Source organism: Stegostoma tigrinum, chromosome 37 (genome assembly GCF_030684315.1).
Source record: "Stegostoma tigrinum isolate sSteTig4 chromosome 37, sSteTig4.hap1, whole genome shotgun sequence".
Taxonomy (NCBI): Eukaryota; Metazoa; Chordata; class Chondrichthyes; order Orectolobiformes; family Stegostomatidae; genus Stegostoma; species Stegostoma tigrinum.
Genome location: NC_081390.1, coordinates 6592198 through 6615116, shown reverse-complemented (window position 1 = coordinate 6615116; position 22919 = coordinate 6592198). Strand labels below are relative to the sequence as shown.

Below are 22919 nucleotides of genomic sequence, written 5' to 3'. Positions count from 1 at the left end.
CATTGCAACCCAATCACAAAAGGCGGTGAGATATTGACTTATCTTGGGAAATAACTCACACTGAAATCATTCAATCATCTTAAAAAATTCAATTAGATTTTTTTTCTTTTGCACTTTACATTGATCTGCTAGGCTTTGTTTTTCCATTAAGCCTGAATTCTAGAGCAACTGTTTAAACAGCCACACCATATTTTTATAGATAATGACAAGTCCAGAAAACTAATGCAAAGTCGAACCTGATCTGAAGTGGGAGGGAGGTAGCTCATTGCTGCTTCCAAACTTCCTTGTGCGGCTAGTAAGCTGGCATACTGCGTGAGTTTTTTTGCAAAGACTGGGCCCTCTGCAGCCGTGTCTGTGCCCTGGAGTAACTCAATTGCTTTTCGTAAGATCATAATCTTTTCCACAAGGTCCTGATGAGAAGAATACAAATCATGACTGAAACTGTAAAATGTTCATCAGTAACAGTTTCTGTCAACATTTTTTTCATAGAGCGCGAGTGCCATTGTTAAGTGTAACATTTGTCATGTATTTCCACTTGTCCTTGAGAAGACAGTCACGTGCGGCCTTCTTAAATCACAACAATCCATCGGGTGCAGGAACACACTCAATAGCGCTGGGAATGGGAGTTCCAAGACTTGGATCCTACGACAATGAAAGACAGCAACATAGATCCAAGTAAGATGTGAGGCTTGCAAGTTCCCTTGTTAAACAAGGGCTTTGGATGAGGGACCTTCATCACTTATCAGTCAAAAACTACATAACAAGATCTTCTTGCATTCATGCTGAGTGTTTCCTCAAATTTGAGGGAAGACATCTGTTTTGGGAAATTAAATCTTTTTACATCCAATATCAACATTAAACATTTTCAATACCAGTTTATTGGAAACTGAGTGGAGAAAATCCCTCAGCAATTAGTGTCAACTTACATACCATAATCTAACTGAACAGTTCCATTTCAGCAATCCTTGATGAGATGCAAGTCATTTTGCATTAATCAGGAGGTAGATTACCATGCCAGAACCATGTGACAACAAGCTCATTTCAAGGAGCAGCTCCACAGGTGGTAGAAACAGACAGAGACACAAATAAAACAGAAATGTTGGAAAAACTCAGCAGATCTGGCAGGAACTGAGTCGAGTCCATTGATATTTCCTCTGAAACATTCACAAACATAGCACAAGTGAGAAAGAGTATTATTGAGAGCAGGCGAGAAAAGCCAGAGAAAAGGGAACAATGCAAAAGAAAGCCAACAGAAAGAGGGAGGGAATATATTGGGAGAAATGGTGGGAAGAGAGCGGAAAGAAAGCCAGGATGCCTCCAGTGGAAGAAAGGAAGAACATTAATCCACTCTCTTCACCATGCAGCCCCTCAGTTTTAGGATACCAAATCCAATTCACAAAAATCTGATTTCAGACAGACAGGTGCTTTAAATTCACTCCAATTAATCCAACCATGTTTGATCCACATTGGATGCAACTTTAGAACCTGCACATGAATGTATGTGGCACACAAACACTGCAATGCATAGAGATATTAACTACAGGTTCCTACCTCTAGTGCGAGTGGAGTCGAGCTTTCATGAGTTTTCACCCAACATTCTACCAGTTTCTCAACATTTCCGGAGCAGATGTAGCAAAGACATGCCTGTATGCATAGCTTTCCCTCATTCTCCATTTCTAGACGGGATCCTAGGGTATCTGTGAAAGGGAGGACCCAAGGATTGAACATCAGTTAACAATGTGACAGTAAGTTTATTTTTGGCCATGTCACATTCTTCTTATAGTTGGAGACAAAACTAAATTGCATTTAGCTTTAAACCCTTTTAAAAATTAGGAAATGAAACATTTTACAAATCTCAATGGCTTGCATTACAATTGAATAGATTTAAGAAACAGAGTTTTCGTGAATATTTTGCTGAAAATTTGCAATAGGTTGACATTACTGAAGAATAAATAAAATAACCTGAACAAAGAAGCTACTTGCTGAAGCATTAGTTCAACTTCTAACAATATACGCAGGACTATATTGGGTGTTGTCACAGACATCTAAACAAAGTAAACTGTTTACACTGTGTCTACTTGAACTGTTAAAAAAAATTAAGCAGTCCAATTTTGATCCTTCCAAACTTGGACTTGCTAATAGGGAACTCGTATAGCATTGCACAAAACAAATCTTTGCTCAAATACGTTGGCTATACATTTTGGAAGCACTGGTGACTAAGATTTGCTAACTGACAGCTGGAATTCTGCAACAAACCCAGCACCACATGAATGGAAGTTCATTGTGTTCCAATCACGAAATATATTTGCAGTGCGAGATATTGATTTACTCTGGGAATAGCAGAGTCACTCAGAAGCCTACAAAATCCCAGGTTCAATTCCAACTGCATATTGTTTAAAAAAACAGTTTGGCTTTTTGCGCCGTATATGCTGCGCTGCACTGAAATGCGAACCAGTCATAGCGTCTGGTTTAGATATTCCGGGGAGGGTTTGTCCTGGTCATGATGGTGCTCAGATTACCTGCACATGCTTGTCAATGATAATCATATTTAAATGCAGGTCAGATGGACAATGGTATGACTAGATCTGTCGAACCATTTGCAAGTAAGGAAGAAATCCCCCATAGAATGAGAATTGAAAAACACAGTCTAGAAGCAAACCTACCACATAATGAAGAAAACACTTCGGGTTTGGCATAAGTTAACAGAGCAGCCAAAGCTTCTTTCCAATTATCCAAGTCACAGGATTCAACAATATCCCTCCAATTGTGGGTGACGACAGAGGACACAAGCTACAACAGGAGATTTATAACATTTAGTATTGCTCAAACTGTACAAACGATTCAAGGATGGCAAACTGTGGAATTATACTAGAACCTTTTAAAATGGCATTCTCATCAGTTTGCTGAGATTGCATTGCCTACAGTTAAATGAATACCATCATTTGTAGAAACTTTTGAAAGCCATTTAAATGTGAAAAAAAATGTTTTATACAGATCAATGATTAAAAAGATCAATCTGTGGAACATTGTGATTGACGTACAATACAATATGCTCTTTGCTGCATTCAAATCAAAGGTCATAAGTTTAAAAGGTCAAGTTAAACAGTCCTTAACATCCTGAAAAAATCTGTAGTTCTTGCTTAGATGCACTACATGACATATATACCCGTATACTACAATGTTCCTATCATTGCACTTTTCTACCTAATTAATGAGGTTAAAATCAATCATGGTAACAGTTATAATAGTTGGTACAATATTGGTAACATTATTGATTATTTATTTTCGACCCTTCCATTGTGAAGTATAGGGGTAAAAGGGGAATAATACCAACTACACACTTGTGGCATCAGGCACTTTGTAGACTGATTAAAAAGTACTACAGGGTCAGGTACAATATTTACCTTACGTACAGTAAGTTTAATTGTAATCCTGCCCCTGCATTAGGGTTTCCCTCTACCAATCCCTATTATTGACATTTCCATTAGCTACAAACGTTTTGCAAACTCAGTGAGATCACCATGTTGATGCAGTTTCCGGCTGAGGTTGCTTCATTACATTTAGGAGATTACCAAATGGAAGGGACATTGACCCCATTAATGAAAGATGGATTGAAACTCTGTTTTCAGAAAACAATGGTTAAAATATGTCACTGTCAAGGTGCTCCACAGACCATTACTCTCTGAATAGTGTTGATTACTCTAACGCTATTGTTTCACCTTTTAGAGGGAATAAATCTACATGCGTGGTCTGCAGACTAAGCAGCATTTACCCGTGAAATTTTTGTCTTCCTTTTTGCAAAGTATCTGTTCTGTGTTTGAGCAAGAAGCTCTTCTCCTCCAGCAATAGCGAGGATGATGGCATCAGCGAAATGGTCATCTTTTAGACACAGTTCAACAGCACCTTCAAAGTTCCCTATTAGCAAGGCTTGGCTGATCAACCCCTCAGTATCTGAAAACAGATAAAGAATTCTTCAGTTAATAGATCTATTACTGAGTTGCAGTTAAAAACAATAAAGAGACATAAAAAAGCTCCATTGATGCCTTCAACAATTAATTTCCAGGAAGAAGTAACTAGCATTTACACAGCATCTCAAGAATCTTCAGAGGCATGAGAAAATTCTGAACTAAAAGGTGGAGCATTAAGACAAAGGTTTGAATAAAGAGTTTTGAGTTAAAGGAGATCTTGAAGTGAGGGAATTAGACTGGCAACAGGGTTACAGCTGGCAGCTGAGAGAATGCCACTGGGGTATGCAGGGAGGTAAAGAAGATGGGAGCACAAAAGGGTAGAGAACTGGTGATGAATGGTTACATCACTGAGGGAAGGGCAAGATCAAGAAAAGATTTACACAGCTAGGTGGGGGATTTCAAACAGCAAACAACAAGGTTAGGAGCCAATGCAAATCATTGCAGAGAGGAGCGAATGCTGGCCAGACTTGTTCTACGATAGGATATAGGCAGCAGAGCTTTTGAATGTGCTAAAAGGTTACACAGGATGGAGGACAGGAAGACAAGCCAGTAGAGCATTGGAGTGGAAGTGACGAAGCCATGGGTGTGATTTTCTATCATGAATGCACAATGTCCAGGGCAAATGGAAGAATCAAAGGAATTTCAGCTCAGTCAAACAAGACACCAAGGTACCAAACAATCTGCTTCAATCTGCGGATGAGAAAGGAATTTAGATACAGACATGGGGAAAATTAAAGTAAGTTATTAAGTCCAGTATTGATTATCCCTCCATCAGTTCAACCGCAACATTATAAATTGCCAGAAATTGCCAGAATGAATATCTATTCAGTCTAAATGCAGCAACCTAAGCCACCAAAGAACAGTTACATGATGATGTATGTGCTCCCTCAGGCAATCTCAACCAGCTCAGTAACTGAGATGTTAAAATTAGCATCAACACCACAGATTAGAGAGATGGGGAGGCAGCTAAAATAAACCAGAGTTCTGCCAGTCAGAATGTACCAAAGAATTGGAAAACTGCTAATGTAACACCCCAATTCAAAAAGAGAGGCAAAAAGCAGGTAACTGCAAGCCAATTAGCCTCATATCTATTGTTGGAAAAGTACTAGAATCAATTACTAAGGAAATAATAGCAGAACATCCAGAAGATCATAAACAAATCAGCAGAGTCAGCATGGCTTCACAAAAGGGATATTGGGTCTGGCTCATTTATTAGAGTTTTTCAAGCAAGTCCCAACCAGAATGGATAAAGGGGAACCAGATGTGCTGTACTTGGACTTCCAGAAGGCATTCAACAAAGTACCTCACAAAAGGCTAAATCATGAGAGTGTACAGTGTTAGAAGTAGTATATTGCCATGGATAGGGAATTGGCTCATGGACAGGAAACAGCAAGTTCAGATAAGGGAGTGGCTGTTTTTCACACTGGCAATCTGTGTCCAGTGGGGTTCCACAGGGATCAGTGCTGGGACTGCAACTGTCTGCAATGTATATTAATGACATGGAGGAAGGAAGCATGTAAACTGTAGCCATGTTTGTAGAATAGGTGGAAAGGCTAGTTATGAGAGGGATACCTTCAGTTACAGAGATATTAATAGGTTTAAGTAAGTGGGCAAAAAGTTGGCAAATAGAATATGATGTGGGCAAATGTGAACTTGCCCATTTTGGAAGGGAGAACAAAAGATCAGAACATTATTTAAAAGGTGAAAATCTGCAACTCTAAGGGACTTGGGATGTTTCTACATGGAACTCATAAATTTAGCACACCGGTGCTACATTTAATAGGAAGGTTAATGGAATGTTGATCTGTATTTCAAGGGGATGCACTATAAGACATAGGAGCAAAATTAGGCTATTCAGCTCATGAAGTCTGCTCCACCATTTGGCTGTGGCTGTTTTGAGAGTAGGGAACTCTGCAATGTGCTGGTGAAACCACACCTGGAGTACACAGAGAGGTTTTGGTCCCCTTATCGAATGAAAGATGTTACTTCATTGGAGGCAGTTCAGAAGAGCTTCACTAGGATAATCCCTCTCATGGAGGAATTGTCCAATGAGCAAAGGTTATTTAGTAGAAGTAGAAGAGATCTCATTAAAACACATAGGATTCTTAAGAGCTGTGACAGAGTAATGAATGACACTATGTTTCTTATTGTGGGAGAGTCTAGGATTATGCTGAGGGTTGAGTGTCTTTGGAACTCCTTGCCACAGAGAGTTGTGGGGGCAGAGACCTTTTTTATATTTAAGACTAAGATGGATAGATTCTTGATCAGTAAAGGAATCAAGGGTTGTGGGGAAAGGTTGGAAAGTGGACATGAGGAGCATCAGATAAACTATGATCCTACTGAATGGCAAGACAGGCTGGAGCTGAACAGGCTGTTTGTGTTCCTACTTCATACGGTTATTATAAGAGTTAAGAGAAGCCTGATTTTTAATTTATATAAATATTTTAAACATTTTCCCCCTTGGTTTTAGCAGATTTTAGTCTTAGTAAATCCCTGTGCTAAATTTAATTAGTGGTTTGTGGTGGTTGTAGATGGTTCATGACAATCCTGTGTGCAAGTGAAAGATAAAGGGTGGTTGTTGGGAAAAAAGTAACAATGACTTAAGAAATATCTAGCGGATAGCTTTGCAATAGCTACTTTGTGGACTAGGGTCAATAAGTTATGTTTTTCAGCTTCAAATACATTTAAGCACTCGTTGTTCTGCAACTGTGTCTCACAAGATAAAAATTAAGACTGTTTATCTGTAAGGTGGCCTTGGATAACAAATCCTGAAGTTGTTTATTCTACTCAAAGGTCAAGTTTATGAGCATTGCAAAAACTGGCTAAAGGCACAGGGAGAAAGATGAGCAGCAAAAAAGGCAAATGCAATTGCCTGGTAATGACCTCAGGTGAAAAGGAATTGGATAAATGTGCGTCTAATATCCTGAAGGTGCTGTAAGAATCGGCTTAACAAACATCAGGAACTTGACAGGGTCAGCGAGATCAGAGAGGAGTGGTATGGACAACTACTGAAATCATGAAGAGCTCTTGATCGACCACCCGAGACAGTTGCACGTGGGAAGGTCAAGTGCAGATCTTGGTTTTTTTTAAGATTAGTTCATCAGATGTTGGCTTCACTGGTGGGACTAGCATCTAGTGTTCATCCCTAACTGTCCTCAAGGTGGTGATAGTGAGCTGTTTTCTTGAAACTGCATTCTATTTGACATAGATGTACCAACGATGTGATAGGGTGGGAGTGCCAGGATTTTGACTCAGCAATGCTGAAAAAGTGACAATATTTTTCCAAGTCAGGATCTTAGTGACTTACAAGAGGTGTCCTATGTAACTGTTGCCCTAAATGGTAGTAGTTGTGTATGGAAGATGTGACCAAAGACCTCTTGATGAATTTTTGGAGAGCATCTTGGATTTCTGCAGTTTTATCAAAAGCCTACAAACACTGCAAATGCCACCAATCAGGTGCACTTGCAGGAACAGTGTTTCACTGCGATGTTGTACCAGCAGCATCAGCACTGCGTGCATCTTGAAGACTTTTGCAGTTGTTGATGTCATCGGCCCCATCCCAAACGTGTTGCTTAAAAATGATCTACTATTTACCTCCTGTGACAGGGATTTCAAAGAGGGGTCTCTCCCCTGGAATATTGTCAAAGAAGTCAGAAGTTGTTGAGGCATCCCCTGCAGCTACAGACTCCTCAGAGCTCGAACTCTGGAAAAGCAGGGGAACACAAAATTCAAAAGTTATCACTTTGAGGACAGAAGCATCCACCCTCCACTGAACAGTTATAAACTGTACTCACTTGTTGATCTCGCATTCCAAAAAGTTTAACCACTTAGGACTAGTTTACATTGGACCATGCATGCTATTTTTGAAAGATTTTGGAAATTGCAGTTTACTCATTAATACTATTTAAATCACAAGGATGCTGCAGTACTTAAACGTAGTCTGAAGCTTGTATTTGCACCCTGCATTTGAGATTAAACCACACATCAACAGCTGAATCTTCCTTTTTAAATCTTGCTTATAATTAGAACGCTGGGCTGGCATTATCAACATTCCGGAAGATCTACGAAGACCTCACAACAATGTGTTTTAAACTTTGCTATTCTTATGATTTCAGCTTTATTGACATTATAAATATCTACTTTCCAAATCTAATGATGGAGTTTCAACACAAATGCACATTTCACCACATCCCATGCTGGAGTGCTCCTACTGCCCCATCTGCTGGCAGCCATCAACCACTGCACAAAATAATCTGAATTTGGATTGACTTTGACAATCAGAATCTTGGATGGAAAGTTTCTTCATAGCACATTCCAGACTACATTCTTTATATATCCATTTCTACAATCATATCTGCTTTTGCAGTTTTTGCTTATAAGTTTAACTGGTCCCTGGCATACTTTTAAATAAAAGTATACCTTCATCATATAACTTTGCAATCTTTCCTTTCAAGAATCTCATTTACATTCAGCAATGATTATCTATTTCACCAAGCTCACTCAACTTTTCAAAATGTAATCTAGTGCAATCCTAGCTTGGATTGGCAATCTAAGGTAAAATTTAACGAATGGCAGAAACATGAGTACGCCATCCAGCCCCTGTAAGTCCATGTGCGTAAATCTCTAAAAGTTAATGCACATTTACAAAAAATAGTAATGTTGTACACTAGAATCACGAATGGCTACAACACAGGAGGCCATCTGGACCTGCTCTCTCTAAGAGATAAGAAGGGTCTAGGCCCGAAACGTCAGCTTTTGTGCTCCTGAGATGCTGCTTGGCCTGCTGTGTTCATCCAGCCTCACATTTTATTATCTTGGAATCTCCAGCATCTGCAGTCCCCATTATCTCCACTTTCCTGCCTTTTCCCCATTAGCTCTGCAATATTTTCTCTTTAGATAATTATCAAATTCCCGATCATCCAATGAAGTGAAGAAAGGATGCCTTCTCTGGCTGGAGATACACAACTAGGATCACAAGTCTCAGAATAATGGGCAGACCATCTAAGATTGAGATTAAGGAAGAATTTCTTCTGTCAGAGTGGAGACTTTTTGGACTTTCTACCATAGACGGCTGTAGAAGCTCAATCATTTGGCGCAGAGGTTGATGATCAGCCATGATCTAGAATGGCAGAGCAGGCTGAAGGGGCTAAATGGCACACTCTTACTCCTTCTACATTCCCTTTTGAAAACCTTAATTAAATCAGATTCGTTAAGATCCTCAGGTTGAGCATTCCCGATCCCAACAACTTACTGCGTAAAGAAATACTATTCCATGTCACCTTTGGTTCCTATACCACCCACACTAAGTCAATGCCTTCTGGCTCATATCCCTTCAAACAATGGGAACAGTTTCTCTCTATCTACTCATGTGGTATACATAACTCTCAAAGGGAGACAGAACAGATTCATCAGCATGATGCCAGAGCTTAAAGGTCAAATGATGAGGATTTGGCTTGCAAACTTTTGAGTTAACAGGTTCTATCTACCTGCAGTATTTAATAAGGTAAATAATTCTTAAAACACAATTAGGCTATTTAAATGAACTCATAAAGCACTTTTTCCAAAGGGTAGTGAAATCAGAAACACTCTGCTCCAAAAAGGCTAGGGGTTCTGGACCAACTAAAATTTGCAGTTGGACATCAACACCCCTCACAGATATGTGCATACCAAAAGAATGCATCTGTGCTAAATAAACAGAATGGAGGTTCAGATGAACCACAATCTATTACAATAGTGGAACAGATTCAAAAGGGCTGAATGGCTACTCCTATTAATATACAAGTTTACGGTTAGTATCAGTAACTGCAATAGCTATCTGAAAGACCAGAGTAAATGCCTGGACTTCAGACAACACTGATTCTACTGCAACTTAAACTTTGCATTATTAACTCACAATTCATCTTTTCTTAAATTGCGCGTAAATAATATGTATGGTTAAACACAATATTACTATTGCTGGACTTGGGAAAACATACAAGTACACATGTACCTGTAAAGGAGCCAAGGGCAATGAAGTCTGGGAACAATTATAATTGAACAGCAAGTACCTGACTGGAGACACCTGGCGTCTTCTGTACACGCTCATTAGCCTCCAATTCTGGACTTTTCAATCTCACACTGTTACCTAGAGCCGAGGCGATCTGAAAGTGACAATTTAATGCAGTGACCACAAAGGATAATATTCAGAAAGAAAGAAAATCAGGGAATAAATCATAAAATATAGTTATAGATTATTCAGATAGATGAGTTGAGAGGATAAAGCGTGCAATTACGGGAGCAATATAGGGTGAAAAGTTACCCTGGGCAAACAAGCAAGAGCATATGAAAAGCAAACAAAGAGAATCAGTAACAGAAAGGGTTGCAAAAGATGACAGTGGGCAAGACCAAATGAATTAGGGAATTCAACATATTTACAGAATAACGAAAATAGTTTCAAAGAAACTAAGATCGCATCATCACAGGAAATCAATCAGCTCATTAAAGAAAATGTTTTTTAACAATTTAAACAAAAATTAGCATGACCTAGCATGTCATCACCCAACCTAGCTTTCAATGGGTCAGTGCATATGTATGAAATATTGGCAAGTAGCCTCAGTTCACTTACTCCAATGCACAAGAGTAACCATACTTATAGATTCAAACCTCATCAAGCAAATTCAGTGCTCCGTCAAAAGCATCTACAGTTTGAATTTCCCAAGTCATTGTGTTTACCTGCTTATCCAATCCTTCCTTACTGTAGCCAAGCAAATTCAAGTATTTTGTCCGTGGATCTTGTTCAAAGTTTACCTAGAAGGAGGCAAGTATTATTCTGTATTAGCAGAGAACTGTTTAATTCACACTAACATGGTTAACATTTAATCAATTAATTAGAGAGCTTTTCTGAGGGATAAATGCACTGCCAAAATAGTCCTGTGCCACAAATATTTAAGGAGATCGTTGGTTTGTGCCAAGTCAGCTGATTTCTGGAGAAATGATGGAATTGCCTTTGTGCCCCTGGGGTGGCCAGAAGAATTGCCAGAATGCATTGCAAAGACAGGACTGTGTTTGACTCACATACCAGGTTAAATGGCTGGTCAACAACTTTCATGTTGAACTGCTGCAGATGCAAGAGATACAAGACAGCATACCAATAGGTGACTACAGAAGGCAAAGAGACAAAAAAATTGGAGGGAGAAGTAGTAAAATAAAAAATAACTTGATTATCAGAGAAGGGCAAACAGGAGCATTCAGTATTTTGGATATTCCATGCATTCACACTAATGTTAAACATTCCTGGGAACTGGCCGAGTTCAGAGACAAATAGAAGTGCTAATGGACAGGTCTTTTAATTGGCAGGACTTGGATTAGCGATGCCCCATTGGATTTTGTTGATAGATATTCACCACATTAATCAACATCTCAGGTAATGAGACAGAAATCCTTGTGTCAAAATTTGCTGATGACACAAAGGTGAGCAATATTGTAAGCAATTTAGAAGAAACACTAAAATTTCCAAGACAGTAGCATAGCAGTAATTTCCAGGGCTAGTAATCTAGAATCCCAGGCCAGAGTTTTGGAGACATGGTTTGGTCTCTGCTTTTGTTTTTGTTGTGCCCGTAACAATTTACCAAACATACATATATTCTCCTAATATTTTTACGGGTAATGCTCATCAACCTGTCAAAATGATTACCTTGATAATGAAAACTCAAGTAAATTAACATCCTGAAAGCACATTTTAACCCATCAGACCTAAAAAGTCATGATAGACTTTGCTTTTGCTGTGCCTATTCTTCTGTATATCATCGATCATTGCAAAAGCAGGAACGGTGGATATATAGAACTAGGTCATAGAGCAGCCATGACCTAATTGACTGGTGGAATAGACAAGGGAACTAAGTGGTCTATTTTTGCTCCTAAGAAAATTATTTCAAACGCAAGTTATTTTGGATGGAGGGCAAGCTAAATTGACATTGCTTTCAAATTTTTTCTCCATTTAAAAAAGAATCAGCTGTTCTTTGGCCCTGTCAGTTCACAGGCAAACAGGCACATCAAACAGTATTTCATTACACTTCAAACTTACGTTTAAATAATGTATAAAACTACAAACTATTAAATAATCATTCACGCCAAAGAAAGCTCTAAGAGATGATGGTTCTGTGACAAAAATCCTGTCATGTAAAATTTCAGTATTGTAACTTTACCAAATAACATTTTCAAAAATACAGCTTACTAATTTAAAGAATTACTTCAAACTACACTTCTCCAAGTGTTTTATTGTTTGCGTGGCAGAAGAAATATCATATTCAAATATTGTTTGAAAATATTTACCAGTTTCAAAGGGGAACTTTACATTGATGGGAACGAAAGATCAGAAACTACCTAAAATTTGCAATCTCATATTTAACTTTTTGTCTTATCTCTGTAATTTCCTGCAACCCAACAATCTCATCTCTCACTGTAAACCTCTTGCTTCTCTACCTATTACACTAAAGTCCACAACACCTCACCACTGATGATCATGTTTTCAGCCAACCAGATTGCGTACTTCTGAAACATCCATATTCTCTCAGTCTCTCTCATTACTATCCTCAAATGCAGTCCTGATGATGCTTTTGTCATCCGTTTGCCAACTCTTCCATCTCAGTATCCATTTTTATTACACCTCTATAATGTGCTTCAAATATACAAGATCCTGAGGAGACGTTCAGTGTGGCTGCTGAAAGGATGCTTACCTTTATAGCAGAGACCAGACCGCCAGTCTCCCATTTAAGATAGAGATCAGGAGGGATTTTCTTTCTAAAGAGGTCTCAAGACTTTGAAACGCTCTCCAAAAGTGGGAGGTGGTTAGGCCATTGATTATTTTTAGGGCCGAGGTGGATACATTATTGACTAAAAAAAGGAGTCAAATGTTGTTGGAGTAGTCACACATTTGAAGTCATAATTGGATCAACCACAATCATATCAAATGGTAGAGCAAGTTCAAGGGGTCAAATAACATTCTCCTTCTAACTTATGACATATATGTTTCAGAACTTTTTCTACATTGGAGCTACTGTAAAAGTACAATTTCTTGCAGCACTAATCAGATTATGTACATGGCAGATACTGTAATTGTCTGAAACTACAATGTCACTCCACTCAAGGAATGGTGGGCAATGGAACAATCAAATAGATCTCTATTCACTTGAACGGTTAAATTAATATTCTGCCCATTGCTCAAAGAAACCTGCCTTAAAGTAACAGAAATCCATAAAGATTGGATATGTAGCTGCCAGCCCGCCTGTTGGTTTCCACACCGTAGCATGCACACACTTTCAAAACATCAAAAACTTAGCTAAAATATTCTGAAAACGGGTTTCATACTTTGAACTAATGTTTTGATTGAGGAAGAAAGTTGGCTGTGAATTTTAACAAGCACATTTGGCAAGCTTGAGCATCCAGTAAGCTGTCAAAGTAACATGCACCTTCAAGAAGTTCCAGATGTTCTTTTCAAAGTCTGTTGGAGCAGTATTAATCTTGGACTGACAGTACTGAACGAAAGCCTCTGACCGAAGGGCTGTCTGGAGTTCGTTGGAACGGCGCAGAAATTCTGTCTCCGTGGTAACCACACTGACAAACACTTGACGTGCAACAGGCTGCTGTATCTGTGGTGGAGTTGCTTTTGAGTTGGAAAAAGTGATCAGCTTCCCTCCAAACTGCAACATGAAGATGCAGGGTTAAAAAAGTGGTCTGAAAGCCAACCTTGATTTATTTAAGCATAATTATAAAATTGCACATTGTTTACCACGTGTGTCTGAAGAAAACACTTGGCAGTTTAGAACTGAAGTATTATTAAAAAGAAAGACATGGTGCTCAAAATCTTTGTCTTCTACACATCTGCCAAACGCAGGAATAATAAATTGTTGTACTATCTTTCTGCAGGATAAATTGTTGCTTGCTTTAAAGCTTTTGTCCTGGTGTTTAAGGAATTTAACAGTATGTTTCCCTTCTCAACAACACTTTGAAGTGGTTTCAGAGAAGCTAATTAGGATATCAAAGAAATTAAATCAACACTATGTATAGATCCCTAAAGTCATGCAGAATCACACAGTTGTACAGCATGGAAACAGACCTTTTGGTCTAACTCATCCATGCTGAACAGATATCCTAAATAAATCTGGTCCCATTTGCTAGCATTTGGTCCATGTCCCTCGACTGCAGGTCTAGACTGGGTGACTGCTTCACAGAACATCTACGTTCTGCTCGCAAAATTGACTCTGAACTGCTTACCTGCCACTTCAATGCACCACCCTGTTCCCTGACGAACATCTCTGCCTCTGGCTTGCTGCAATGTTTCAGTGAAGCACAATGCAAGCTGGAAGAACAACATCTCATTTTCTGCTTGGGGACCCTGCAGCCCTCTGGACTCAATACTGAGTTAAATAATTTTAGGGCCTAAACTCTCCCTTGTCTTTGCCCCTTACCGCACACACCAGGCCTTGTTACCACATAGCCTGCCATTACACACAACCTGTAGTTAGTCACTAACAGTCCCCTTAACAGCTATTCACCCTCCCAGCCTGATCGCTATCAGCTCCTTTGTCTGTCCAACGGTTCTTCTCTCTATTTCGGCTCTATCCTACTGTTTACTCTCAACCCTATCCCCCTCCCTTTTTTCTGCATATAACTGCCGTTTTCCCAGTCACCTTCAGTTCTGAGGAAGGGTCACCAGACCCAAAACATTAACTGTAACTTTTTCTTCACAGATGCTGCCAGATCTGCTCAGCTTTTCCAGAAAATTTGTTTTTGTCCCCAGAACATTACCTGGGTCCCTGGATTAATAGTCTAGTGATAATATCACGAGGACAGGGCCTCCTCTTAATAACAATTACAAATGTTGTTACAGCAAGAGATTTTGCCTTGAAGGAGCAAGATTGACTCAGGCAATTGCAGAGCTTTGCTACTTTACCACTTTCCAAACAGGACCAATAAGGAGGATTCTTTTTTTAAGTTAATTTAGACACCTACGCACTATGGGACATAGCTTGCTCTTGTTTTGTTCGAAACAGGAAATCACTCCAGAGATGCAACCAACAAATACATCAGTAAGCTAAGACTGTACATGCATTCTCCATCTTGTGGTTTAACTGCAGGCACTCTTTGAGCAGCAAGAGGAATTGAAGGAGTCTGGATAAGACGACATTTTATGGAATACAGATTTCTGGCTAACGTCCTTACCCCTGACAAAACATACTAATCCTGAATGGCACATCACAGTGCACAAAGAAATCAGTCTACATTTACCAAGGAAAGAAAACAAAAACAAGGGAACTTCCTTTCAAGCTGCCAACGAAAGGCCTGAAAAGTGCGCCGGCCAAAAGTTTTCAACCAAGAAGTTTAACTGAGAATGCTCATACTGTAGCAAATACCTGATGGGACAATTTAGGGCGGCACGGTGGCTCAGTGGTTAGCACTGCAGCCTCACAGCGCCAGGGACCTGGGTTCGATTCCAGCCTCGGGTAACTGTGCGGAGTTTGCACACTCTCCCTGTGTCTGCGTGGGTTTCCTCCGCGTGCTCCGGTTTCCTCCCACAGTCCAAAGATGTGCAGGCTAGGTGGATTGGCCACGCTAAATCGCCCTTCGTGTTCAGGGGTGTGTGGGTTATGGGGGACAGGTCTGGGTGGGATGCTTCAAGGGTGGTGTGGACTTGTTGGGCTGAAGGGCCTGTTTCCACACTGTAGGGAATCTAATCTAATCTAAGATAACTCATCGGGGTTAAATTCAAAATGCCAATCTAGCCAACCTGTGGCAGAGTAATGAGGGGACCATTCGGAGAAACTCAATGGCATTCTTCTGAAAGATTGTTCACACAAGGTCTAGATATTGACATCGCAGATTGCATTGCAATGAATTTTATTGATGCTATAATTGAACATCACAACTCCCATAAAACTCCACATATATGACATTTCTGTTTCAGGTGCAAATTATGTCAACTCCACCTTACAAGACTAGGGACAGTGCTTTATTAATCAATTGCATGATATAGCAAGTCATGACTTACAGCAAATGATGCTCCCACAGGTCGACGGATCCATTTGGGGGGTTTTTTCAAAGGAAGGACCACGGTGGGCAGAACTGCTTTCTGTGGGATAGCTAGAAGAGAAAGAGTCTGCCCTGTTCCAAATGGGTCCAGATTGTTGAATGAGGAAGAAATCTAAATCCAAAAACAAAGTGAGAAAGGGAATTTCAGAGCACTTTCGTCGATTAAAACATGCAACTCGATACTGTAGTCAAAGTGAAAGTTTCAAATGGCTCTTTGATTTGCAGAAAACTTAATTAGTCATTGAGCATCAGGATCAAAACAGGACAAATTTCAGACCTCTGGTGAAATCTAATCTGTTCAACTGACTTTCTGACAATTTGAATAGAGAGGGAGAAATACTTCAGAAAACCTGAAAGTGACAGTGGTCTGAAATAACCTAAAGCATGAATTATTACAGCCAAATCCTGAAGGCTGATCTTTTCAAACATGTCAAACAATGGTTCCTTATTAGACTTGGTACCATACTTAAAAAAGTTAAAAGTCTATACTCTAGAGTTTAGAAGGAGGAAGGGGGGATCTAATTGAAACTTACAGAATAATGAATGGCCTTGACAGAGTGGATGTTGGGAAGATGTTTTCATTGGTAGGAAAGACTAGGATCCGATGGCACAGCCTTACAGTAAAGGGAAGACCTTTAGAACAGAAATAATGAGAAACTTCTGTAGCCAGGCAGTGGTGAATCTATGGAATTCACTGCCATAGAAGGTTGTGTAGGACAGGTCATTGAGTATATTTAAGATGGAGATAGATAGGCTCTTGATTGTCAAGGGATCAAGGACTATGGGGAGACAGTACAGAATGGGGTTGATAAACTTATCAGCCATGACTGAACAGATCGAGCAGACTCGATGGGCTGAGTGGCCTAACGTCTGCTCTATGTCTTACGGTCTTAATGTCATGATGAAGAATTGTGCTCTGAAGATACTTTGTCTCTTTGCAACAGACCAGTAGCAATAAATATTGATGCCACTGTGGGTAACATAGTATTATGTTTTAAACAGATACTTTAGCAAAAGGAGTTGAAAATGGGGAATGGAGAACATGATGTTATTGAACATCACAATCCCCTTAAATCTCCATATATGTCAACTCTACATTTAGATCATTGGTAGTATTGAAAAGCAAGGCTGCTTTGCCATAAGAGAAGCTTGGAGTCAGTGATACTACAAGGAACACAGCAGAAAATAGCAATGCTGAAGAAGAAACTGTCAATATCCTCCTCCCATTGAGCATTATAAAAGCATGAGGTACAGATAGGTTTAATAGAGTTGTTTTTTCTCTAGGATGGGAGATTTCAGGACTAGCAGGCAAATTTTTAAGGTGAAAGGGGAGAGATTTAAAAAACACACAAGGGGAATTTTTTTTAAACACAGAGGGTAGATGAGGTGTAAAATGAACTTCCTGGGATATTAGTGGACATGGGCACAGTTACATAAAAATACACGAATAGGAAAGGTTTGGAGGGATTTGGACCAGAAGAAGGAATGTGGGACTAGATTAGATTGGGATTATGTTTAACATGAACTGGTTGGACCAAAGGGTATGGTTCCATCCTGTATGACTCTAAAACCTATTACTTTTAAGAGGAAAATTAACATCAATGAAAATTCAACTTTAGATAATGGAAGTTTGTACTTTGAATTCTTCCAACGCCTCTCATCTCAATGATGTGTATTTACTGAATCAACTATGACCCAGTTAGCAGCATTTTCACCTTCTGAATTCCATGATGGGGGAGTGTAAGACCCCATGCCAGAAATTTCAGCACAAAGTTCAAAACTGACTTTCTAGTGCTGTGCTAAGAAAAAGAATATGGATATTGTTTTAAAATGGTACCATCTAAAGCTATGAAAATTGTATTGGCTGACCATTTAAATGTTAACAGGTGTGTTTACTAAAAATAAAATGTCATGTTTTTTTCCAGCTCTGCAGTTTAAATTGGCAAATCTACAGGAAAAACTATAGCAACATGATATATAATATCCTGGAACATTATTAATGTCCTTCTGCAAAATAAGTAACTTTTCTGCAGCATTTTTTGTAGCCTGTTTTCAACATTAACTTCAATGTATTAATGGCAAGACGAACACATCAAATTAATCATTTAGGTTTTTAACTATTTGATACCTGCAGTGCTAAGGGAGCATTGCACAACCGGAACCACCCTCTTTTGGATAAGACAAAGATACCAAGGACCCGACTGCTCCTCAGAGGTGAACTTAAAGGATCATGCATCAAAGAAGAGTAGGGCAGCTGTCCCTATTATGCTGGCCAAAAACTACCTCTCAATCAATATCACTAAAGCACCATATCCGGCCATTGTCATATTGCTATGTATGGGGCCTTACTTTGTCGACATGGCTTTGTTTTTGTGCTTCCAGACTCCCTCCCATGACAGAATAAACACTGATTCGTCCATCAAAGGAGGCGGCTGAGAGGACTGCTGGGTTCCGTGGGCACCACTGGACATCAAAGCACCACTGACTGCTTGTTGGTAGCTCGTACACCACCTGAAACCAATGATACCAGCAATACTGAGTGTCTAATTAAAACAGATAGTTGTTGCACATCAGATTGCAAGAGTTAGCAAGATTATCCATTAGGTTGCTGTTACCTGAGAAAGGACAATTAAATCCCACTAGCAGGGCAACTATGAAGGCTTACGTTGAACTTAGTTGTCATTTACATCATCTGTACATACAAAATAAAACTTCAATCGCACTTGACTGAGACAGAACTCACTGTTACTCCAAGTGCCTGTCACCCACCTCTCCAGTGTTGGGATTCCAGCATAGGATCCTATTATCTTTTGCACTGCTTAGGAGCAACTCTGGATCAGCTTGACACCACGATATGGACAGAATACCCCTGAACAATAAAATGAAGATTGTTAGGGAACAAATTCAACTAAACCTGCACTTTATCAGGTTTCCAGCTTGAATTCTCTTTCCTAACAGATGGGTAAGCTTCTGCTCTCAGCTTTTCAAAGTTGGCGAGGCCATGGTCTAGCTCTGTAACTGTCCTGTTTCTACTGGCGTGAACAAATTATTTTCAGAGTTTACTGAAAACTAGGATTGCCCATCCTCTCAACAATATTTTTTACATTTACAATAAAAATTTATCTAGAAATAAACAAAGACTGCGTAGGCAAGAGGCAGAAAGGTGAAGGGTGGGACTGGGGTTGAAGACTCATTGAATGGTGAGAACTGTCCAACAAATAAAGTCAGGAAGAAAGTTGGTCACAAAAAAAATGAGAGAAATTAGAAATGGAGGAAGAAGTGTGTGAAGGAACAAAGTGGATCAAAACATAATATCAAGGAGGAAAGGCCTGGGAACAGAGCTGCTCAGAAAGTTAACACTGCATTTTAAATATTTAATCAATAGAATGTAACAAACCAGAGAAAACACGAATGACAAACGCTTCCTTACTTCCAAACTTTAACTCTTAGTTTTTTCGCAATCTTGCTGATAACTTATTTCTACCTCATTTCTCAATACCATATTCCCTAAAAGCACATGATCCACATCGTCATGCTCCCCAACCTTTTATTGCTTCTGAAAGCAAAGTTGGAAATAAGCGTGTGCAGTCCAGTATGTCTTACTGTGTTTTAATAATGCTTAAGTACCTGGTGTGATTTTCCAACACCTTGAGAGGAGACGTGGCAAACCGCAAGTCCCATATCTGCAGTATAGGCATTCGATCATCTTCTGATGCAAGAACAAGTTGAGTTGCAACTTCAGGGTTCCAGGCCATACCAGAACAACGCATCTGCAAAAGTTAAATTAAACCATGCTGGTTATTTTACATGACACTAACTTACATCTCTAGGATACTTATGTAGAAAAATTGCTAGGTTCAATGCTAGCATAGACTCATGGGTGAAGTAGCTTCCTTCCATGTTATAATCATGATGACAATAAGTGATGATTGCTAGTGTTGACAAATCACATTTCAGGCATTTAACATAAGGCCTAGGCACTACAAAGTCACGTATAGTACTAGTTAAAGGCTGAATAAAGCATGTTAATACCACCCCTCATCCCAACTCACAGGAACAACTCCTTGATTTACAGCTCCACTCCTGGTGTTGATCTGCAAAATTACTTATTTGTATCAACCTAGGTGAAAATTGGTGCATTTGTCAATACTCACTGGGAATTGCACTGAGACAGACCTGATGTATTTCACCATGACTATGTAGAAGAGATCGTCATCCTATAAGAGTAGGGCTCATTCAAACACAACCCCATTGAGCATACAACAGATAAGGATTTTAATTTCAAAAAGCATCCATGTACTTTTCAGCATAATTCACTTTTTTTTAATATCCATCGCAGAAATTTTTAAAAAGTTGCTAAAAAAGTTATAATAAACAAAACAGTCAAACCATTCATCAAAACTTTTCATCATGCTTTTATTAGGTTAAGTTGCAAGAATTTTAATGTAAATACGAATTTTTTTTAAACTTATGAAAAGAAAGTGCTGATTTATTGGTATGTGGATTAACTGCTCGAGGTATGACCGTAGAGAATGCAGTTAGATGATGACTGATAGTTAACTTCCAAGCTTTGTCTAAATTTAAACCAGGCACGTTGACTGTTATTGATCAGTATTGTCTTGAGGAATGAATCAGGCAATGACTGTTATCCATTTTTTTCAGTTGAAACAGGCACAGTGTATACACTGTAAAGGAGCACAAAAGCTGACGTTTCGGGCCTAGACCCTTCATCAGGGTCCAGGCCCAAAACATCAGCTTTTATGCTGCTGAGATGCTGCTTGGCCTGCTGTGCTCATCCAGCTCCACACTTTGTTATCTTGGATTCTCCAGCATCTGCAGTTCCCATTATCACAGTGTATACACTGGTTCTTTCTGTCTTAAAAGAACAAGGTCCTGTCTTTAATATTTGTAGGTTCTGCAGCAAGTGGGAAACACTGAGCCTGACTGACAATTTTAAACTGGTTGTCAATGCAGCTCTTGGAACAGTCAGTACTATATTGCAATGTCATCCAATTACTGAATTACAACTAATGGTGGATACAGTTTTCAGCTGTGTATGTCTGGGTTGTTGCATTTGTTTAGTAAAGACAGTGAGGAGCTGGTGGGACACAGCAGGTCAGGCAACATCAGTGGGGCAGGTGAGTCAACATTTTGGACCCAGACCCTTCATCAGGACCTCAGTCTAGGTCTGAAATGTTGACTCTCCCACTCCTCTGATGCTACCTGACCCGCTGTGTTCCTCCAGCTCCACACGGTGTTGACTCTGGCTCTAGCATCTGCAGTTCTTGCTATCTCTGCCTATGTTTAGTAAATGTCTTGCTGGGTCTTGCTATTTGTGTAAGGTGGAGCAAAAATCCCCATCAGTTGCTGGATGTACCCTAGACTTAAAAACCCTCAGAAGGCCAAATTTGTGGGAATAATACTTTGTCGGATTAAAGTCACTGGGACTCCAGAAACCATCGGCTGCAACAGACTGGGAAATATACAAACCCAGGGGCAGATGACTCGGACAGGGATTGATTAACTGAAACCAAAGGAAAAAACCCTGCATCGTGCCTCAGCTAAAAGAAATCAAGCCAATCTACAGGAAATAAACTACCTCAACAATTTCAGGAACATGAACAAAGTTGCTGGAAAAACTCAGCAGGTCTGGTAGCATATGTGAAGGAGAAAACAGAGTTAACGTTTCGGGTCCGGTGACCCTTACACAGGATTTCAGACCGTTTGGAGCCTAGACAGCTATCAATCCATTCAATTTCAAATCAGTGCTCAGGCACAAAGTTACTGAACATTCCACACCACTGTGTTACATGCAAACCTGTTTCACCTTGGAACCTTCACACCACTCTGCGAACTGAACGTGTACCCATCCAAAGAAAATGCTGGCCATTCCAAACCCATCAAAACCATTCATTTTAAGCGAAAAATGATTCTCACCCACTCCAGTGCTCAGGAAACGCTTTCAGCCCCAAAAGGAGGAACAATAACTCTCAGATTTGGCAGGAAATAAGGTGGATCTGCAGTGAGGTATAACTAGAGTCCCCGAGCCCCCAACACAGCTGTGAAGTGAAAAGTGAAGCGAAAAGCGAAGGAAAGGGCGCTGTACTACGCTGTAATGTTCTATGTTCTATGAAAAGCATAGAGAAGCAAGGAAAGAGAGCAAGAATCCTGCACTGTGAGTGCAGCACCGTGAAACCAGTAAAGCAAGACCAACTACTGAACACCAGAAAACTAACTACAAATCTCCACTTGACATCCGGAGGCGACTGAAGGCTCCCAAGGCACAAAACACCAACCGGGGAAACACCAATTGTCCACCAGCCGCAACAACCACCCGCTTGCAAGAACCACCAGGAGGAGGAGAAAAACCAGAGTACTCACCAGGCCAGTCCCACGTGTCCAACCGCATAAACAGACACAGCCAGACTGACTATTATCGGTACCTGCGGCCCTTCAACGAGTCCCATCTACAGCAACCAACTACAGACAGAGCCAGAGATAGTAGGGTCTAGGCCCGAAAAGTCAGCTTTCCTGCTCGGCCTGCTGTGTTTATCCAGCTCTACACCTTGTTATTACAGACAGAGCCAGTCAAAATTACGTTTTCACACTAGGGGTGAGCCTAAGGTCATAGGGACCTCTAACCCAGGTGGCCTAGCCATAGACAAGGAAGGGAGGTCTTGGGGTTAACAGTGTAGGGCAGTTAATTCTGTCTTTTCCCTCTTAGTATAGTAATAGTCACCTACTGTATTTATTTTATCCACTGTATTAACTAACCAAGGCTTAAGGTAACTGGGAGACAGTCTCAATCACAGACAGGAGGGTTTCAATTTGATATTCACTTTCTTGTTTTGTAAATATATTATTTTTGCTAGTTTAATAAAATCA

General features: G+C 39.9%; 1 protein-coding gene across 1 annotated transcript in view; it reads right to left on the bottom strand.

Annotated features, from left to right (window-relative positions):
* The window catches only part of sec31b (SEC31 homolog B, COPII coat complex component), a 92077-nt gene that overhangs the window by 40690 nt on the left and 28468 nt on the right, over positions 1–22919 (bottom strand). The window contains exons 8-19 of the mRNA XM_048563519.2: positions 19662–19804; positions 18804–18903; positions 18384–18545; positions 15994–16146; positions 13415–13645; positions 10680–10754; positions 10016–10108; positions 7563–7671; positions 3773–3951; positions 2664–2790; positions 1552–1697; positions 237–410 (exon numbers count right to left, since the gene is read on the bottom strand). Coding sequence (XP_048419476.1) covers positions 237–410; positions 1552–1697; positions 2664–2790; positions 3773–3951; positions 7563–7671; positions 10016–10108; positions 10680–10754; positions 13415–13645; positions 15994–16146; positions 18384–18545; positions 18804–18903; positions 19662–19804 — 1692 coding nt within the window. The remainder of the gene's footprint in view (positions 1–236; positions 411–1551; positions 1698–2663; positions 2791–3772; positions 3952–7562; positions 7672–10015; positions 10109–10679; positions 10755–13414; positions 13646–15993; positions 16147–18383; positions 18546–18803; positions 18904–19661; positions 19805–22919) is intronic.